This window comes from Lolium perenne, chromosome 2 (genome assembly GCF_019359855.2).
Source record: "Lolium perenne isolate Kyuss_39 chromosome 2, Kyuss_2.0, whole genome shotgun sequence".
Classification (NCBI taxonomy): domain Eukaryota; kingdom Viridiplantae; phylum Streptophyta; class Magnoliopsida; order Poales; family Poaceae; genus Lolium; species Lolium perenne.
Genome location: NC_067245.2, coordinates 2,734,159 through 2,740,089, shown reverse-complemented (window position 1 = coordinate 2,740,089; position 5,931 = coordinate 2,734,159). Strand labels below are relative to the sequence as shown.

Below are 5,931 nucleotides of genomic sequence, written 5' to 3'. Positions count from 1 at the left end.
CTTTTCTCCGGCATCCTCTAGATGGTCCGGAGCGGTGCTATCTCCGGCAGCCTCCTGCTGATTTGGGGCGTCACTATCTCCGGAAGCCTCAACCTGCATGGGTCCAACTTCTTCCTGAGGAGGAGCGGTTCCTGCGGTATGTGCGAGGAAGTGCACGAAGTGGCACCTTTGCTTCTCTAACACCTGGGAGACCCAGGCGGATCTGCATTGGTCTTCCACCGTAATTTCCTGCTCAGGGGCGGATTGGGTGGGCTTTGAAAATTCCGGATCTAAGGCGGAACCTTCCTTAGGAAGCTCCTGCATCTCAGATCGGATCTTCGCGACAGCGTCCTGCTCAGCGGCGGTCGCGTCAGCGTGACTTACCAAAGTGTTTTCGTCGGAATCGGCGGTCTCGCCGATGAAGATGTGTATCCCGCCAATCGGGACTATGGAGAGCTTGACGGGGTTTGTCCTAGCCGGAATCTAGCACTCGTCCTGAGGGATGATCGGAAAATTGCCGGCGTACAAGACGCGCCCCACGGCGATGGTGTCGCCGATGCCTCCGAAGGTAGAACCCTCCCGGTTCCGGCCTCCAGATGCCGCAGGCCCCACGGTGGGCGCCAACTGTCGTTGCCTATTCGACGGTACCTCGGAGGAGGGATCCTCACGAGGGGGAGAAGAAGTAGGGGCCATTGGGCGGAGAGTCCTCGGGACGGTGGTATGCGATTTACCCAGCTTCGGAACACCTGCTCGAGGACAGGGCCTACTGCTGCTTGTCTGGAATTATCTGGACGCTTTCGCGTTGTTACAATGAGTTGTGGTTGTTCCCCTTAGGGCTCCCAGGATCCGGCTTATAAAGACGTCCGGATCTAGGGTTTACACGGAGAGTCCTAGCCGGAATACAAGTTGCCTAACTACGGAATATTACAATGCCGTGTTCGTCAAGGATCCGCCTTCCTTCAATGTCGTACTGGATCCGGGTACTTCATGGGCCTTCACGGATCCGGCCTCCTTTGTAGGTCGGTTAAGATCCGGCTCCTTGCTTCTGGGCTGGACTTCATCCTCTATGATCTACAGCAACTGGCCCGCCCGATGGGCCACATGCCACATCACCATTCGTGGGCCACCCGGGCTTGCCGGACCTAGGCCATGCCGTTGATATACCCATAAAGTATACCCACAACAGGTGTATATGGCAGTAACAACACCTCCACCAACCACTGAGTACCTCAATTGGTCGGGACATCCAATAAGATTCACCATAGAGGACCACCCACCTCAAGTTCCGAGACTAGGGCATTCAGCGATGATATTGCCAGCAGTCATCGAGGGATATGACGTCTCCCGCATATTCATAGATGGAGGAAGCAGTTTAAATCTCATATACGCGGACACATTGCGAAAGATGAACATCTCGCTGGCTAACCTGTTACCAACAGATACGCATTTCCATGGCATTGCACCTGAGAAGCCAAATTATCCCTTAGGCAAGATTGCACTCGATGTTCAGTTCGGAACAAGAGAAAATTTCAGAAAGGAGAGGCTGGAGTTTGAAGTCATTGACTGGCCATCGCAATATCACGCCCTCTTGGGACGACCCGCATATGCCAGGTTTATGGCTGTGCCGCATTACACGTATCTGTTATGGAGGATCCCTGGACCTAAGGGCCCAATAACAGTCAAAGGAAGTTTCGCTCTGACGGATAAATGCGACAAGGACTTTCATAAGCTTTCTGAGGCATTCAGAATGCAAGCTGAATATGAGGCATCGAAGTTAACCACTGATCATGATGTGTTACCAGACGGGGGTAGATCCTTGCAGGAGCAAGCTTTCGACACCTCCAAGGATTCAAATGAAGTACAGATCCACCCGACGGATCCTAAAAAGATGACATCAATCGCTACCAACATGGATAGCGCATAGGAAAGCGCGCTCGTCGAGTTCCTCCGTGAGCACTGGAAAATCTTCGCATGGTGTCCAGCTGACATGGCAGGAGTACCCAGGGAACTTGCCGAGCACGCCCTCAATCTAGACCCAAGAGCTAGACCTATTCGACAACCTTTGCGGTGTTTCTCCGAGCCAAACCGCAAAGCCATGTTATCTGAAATCCATCGACTCGAAGAAGCTGGTTTCATCAAGGAATTAAAGACTGAAGCAACTTGGGTCGCCAACCCAGTGTTGGTCCCGAAGAAAAACACTGAAGTCCTTCGCATGTGCGTCGATTTCACGTGTCTCAACAAACATTGTCCAAAGGATCACTTCCCCATCCCGAGGATCGATCAAATTATCGACTCCACGGCAGGTTGCGAACGTCTTTCCTTCCTGGACGCGTATTCTAGCTACAATCAGATCCCCTTGAAAGAGGAAGATGAAGTCAAAACAGCTTTCATAACCCCCTATGGCATATTTTATTACAGAACAATGCCCTTCGGGTTGAAAACGCGGGAGCTACGTACCAGAGGATGATGCAGAAGTGTCTCGCCACACAGATCGGCAAGTATATATCGACGACGTTGTCATTACAACAAAGCAAGGGTCGTCTCTCATTGATGATCAGCGAGAAACTTTCGACAACCTCGACAAGTTCCGTTTGAAGCTGAACCCGACAAAATGTTCCTTCGGTGTCCCTGCGGGAGAACTCCTCGGATACTTGGTATCAGCCAGAGGGATCGAGGCCAATCCAGAGAAAATACAAGCTATCCTTACGATGAGAAAACCAACCAAGCTCAAGGAGATACAGCAGCTAACAGGGCGAGTCGCGGCGTTGAGCAGATTCGTCGCCAGGTTGGGAGAAAAAGCGCTGCCCTTTTACGCGCTCATCAAGCAAGGAGAAAAGTTCGAGTGGAACGAAGAAGCAGACAAGGCCTTTGAGCATCTGAAGCGTATAATTTCGACACCACCAGTATTGGTAGCGCCACGGGACAAGGAGCCTTTGTTGTTATACATCGCAGCCACACCTCAGGTGGTCAGCACAGCCCTCGTGGTAGAGAGAGAAGAAGAGGGAAAAATTCACGGAGTTCAGCGGCCAGTATATTTCCTTAGCGAGGTTCTGTCACCATCCAAACAACGTTACCCACAGTATCAGAAGCTGGCATATGGAGTATTCATGTCAGCTAGGAAGCTAAGGCACTACTTTTCGGCACACCCGATAATAGTGGTCAATGAGGCGCCTCTCTCAAACATTTTAAACAATCCAGAAGCCACAAGACGTGTCTCCCTTTGGGGAATTGAAATTTCCCCTTGGGACATCACATACGAAAAAAAGAAAAGCAATAAAGTCGCAAATTTTGCCGGACTTCGTCGCAGAATGGATGGAACTCCAAAATACAGGACCCCCAGATTTGTCAAGTACCTGGAATATGAATTTTGACGGGTCCAAGAGATTAGAAGGAGCTGGAGCAGGCGTAGTACTTGTTTCACCGCAAGGTGACAAGATGAGGTATATACTGCGGATGACCTTGCCCAACGCATCAAACAACGAAGCAGAATATGAGGCCCTTATTCACGGGATGAAGATGGCAAAAGCGTGTGGTGCTACTCGCCTCAAAATCTTCGGCGACTCTCAGCTTGTCGCACAGCAGGTAATGAACAAGTGCGACGCGGTCAACGATAGCATGATAGCATACAAGGAGGTATACAATGAACTCGAGAAAACCTTCGACGGTTGCGAAGTAAATCATGTTAGTAGACTCAGTAACGACGAAGCCGACGTTTTGGCAAACATCGGGTCGCAATGTTTGCCCAAAGCACCTGGAGTTTTTTGGGAGGAAATCAGCGAGAGGTCAACCAAGCCAAAGAGAACAGTGTCGAAACAGTCGAAGAAAAAGGATAAACCCAAGAAAGACTCGGGGGTTGCAGCAGCCCCAGAATCTCATATTTCTGATGAAGAGGAAGAACCAGAGGAGGTCATGATGATAGAAATCCCGTGGATGCAAGCATACTTGGCGTACATCATGAAGAAAGAAATACCCGAGGATCCAGTGGAGGCACGGAGAGTCATCCGACGATCTAAGGCGTTTACTGTTGTTAAGGCGGAGTTATACAAACGAAGCATATCAGGTGTGCTACAGAGGTGTGTCACACCCGAAGAAGGACACACTATATTGAAGGATATACACGGAGGCGTATGTGGCCACCACGCAAGCAGCCGAGCAATTGCAGCCAAAGCCTTTCGAGCTGGGTTTTACTGGTTATCAGCCATAGAGGATGCGAAGGAAATCGTACGCACTTGTGAAGCTTGTCAAAGATTCGCGTCGAAACCTCATTCTCCAGCCGCAGAATTAATGCCAATACCTTTGGCGTGGCCTTTTGCCCAATGGGGACTCGACATGGTGGGAAAATTGCACAAATCTTGCCTGGAGGGCACGTTTACCTGTTGGTAGCAGTCGATAAATTCACCAAGTGGATTGAAGCAGTACTAGTAACTTTGGCAGACGCAGTATCAGTAGTTAACTTTGTCAAAGGGATAGTTTTTCGGTTTGGCGTCCCTAACAACATATTTACGGACAACGGCAGCAATTTCACCTCCCGAGAATTCAAGGACTACTGTGAAGGGGTAGGCATCAAGCTGCAGTTTGCGTCTGTTGCACACCCGCAAACCAATAGCCAAGTTGAAAAAGCAAACGGCCTCATATGCAATGGTATCAAGAAGCGTCTGCTGACACCACTCGAAAAAGCAAAATACGCCTGGGTCGATGAATTACTCTCCGTGTTGTGGAGCTTACGAATGACGCCAAACGCAGCAACCCAAGAAACCCCGTTTTTCCTAGTCCACGGTGCTGAAGCAGTACTTCCAATAGAAATAGAACACAATTCTCCCAGAGTCGCAGAGTATGACAAGGAGATCTCGCAGAAAGCACTCGAAGATGATGTTGATGCGGTTGATGAAGCAAGAGATGTGGTGCTGTCAAGGGTAAGCGCGTACCAGCAAAACCTTAAGAACTACCACAGTCGACGTTTGCGGCCCAGATCCTTCGAAGTTGGCGACCTAGTTCTCCGGCTCAAACAGGATAGCCATGAGAAGTTAGAATCACCATGAGTAGGACCTTACATCGTCACAGAGGTAATCCCAGGAGGAGCTTATCGGCTCAAAGACAAGAAGACCGGCAAGGACGAAGGGAACCCGTGGAACGTCGCACAGCTGTGGCGTTTTTACGCGTAGAAGTAGTCAATATAGCAGAAGTCATGTAAACACACATTGTACTCGAATAGCTCGCAAGTTTTCAGACGCACTCTTTTCCTTTCAGGGTACTGAAAGGACGAGATGTCGCCTATAGGGGGGTGAATAGGCGTTTAAAAACTCTTACGGATTTGGCTTGTAAGAATGCGGAATTAAACTAACGTTTAGATTACAAGCACAAACCCGAAATATGCTAGGCTCAACTAAGTGCAACAACAACAACTAGAGCTAAGCAAGATAGGCACAATATATATATATGAACAACAAGTGATAGCAAGATATAATAAGTACTTCAAGCTTGATGGCTATCACAAAGAAAGTAAGCTCGGGTATAGAAATAACCAAGGCACGCGGAGACGAAGATGTATTCCCGTGTTCCCTTCCTTTGCAAGAAGGTACGTCACGTTTGGAGAGGTGGGGATCCAACGAAGAACTTTCCCAACGCCACGAAGGCTCACCTTCTTCTCCGAGCCAATTCCACGAAGGATAATGACCCTTTCCTTATGGCTAGCTTTTCCTCCACTCCGGAGATGGCAAGCTCCACAACCACTTCACAAGCTCCACGAAGGAGAAAGCCTGAGCCCCTTCACAACCTTCCACGAAGAGGTCACCGGGACACCAACCAAGCCAACTAGGAGATCACCCTCCAAGAGTAACAAGCTCACGGTCTCTCACTCGAACTAATCATGGTGGAGAGCTCAACACTATGCAATGATGCAAAGCAAGAACACCAAGGGTGTTCAAATCCTTCACACTCAAATCCCACCAAAGC

At 49.6% G+C, this 5,931-nt stretch overlaps 1 protein-coding gene across 1 annotated transcript; it reads left to right on the top strand.

The window, feature by feature from the left end:
* The first annotated feature begins 1,285 nt into the window (after window positions 1-1,285).
* LOC127337265 (uncharacterized) lies at window positions 1,286-1,903 on the top strand. Its single transcript, XM_051364230.1, has one exon. The coding sequence runs from the start codon at window positions 1,286-1,288 to the stop codon at window positions 1,901-1,903; it is 618 nt and encodes a 205-aa protein (XP_051220190.1).
* The last annotated feature ends 4,028 nt before the right edge of the window (window positions 1,904-5,931 follow it).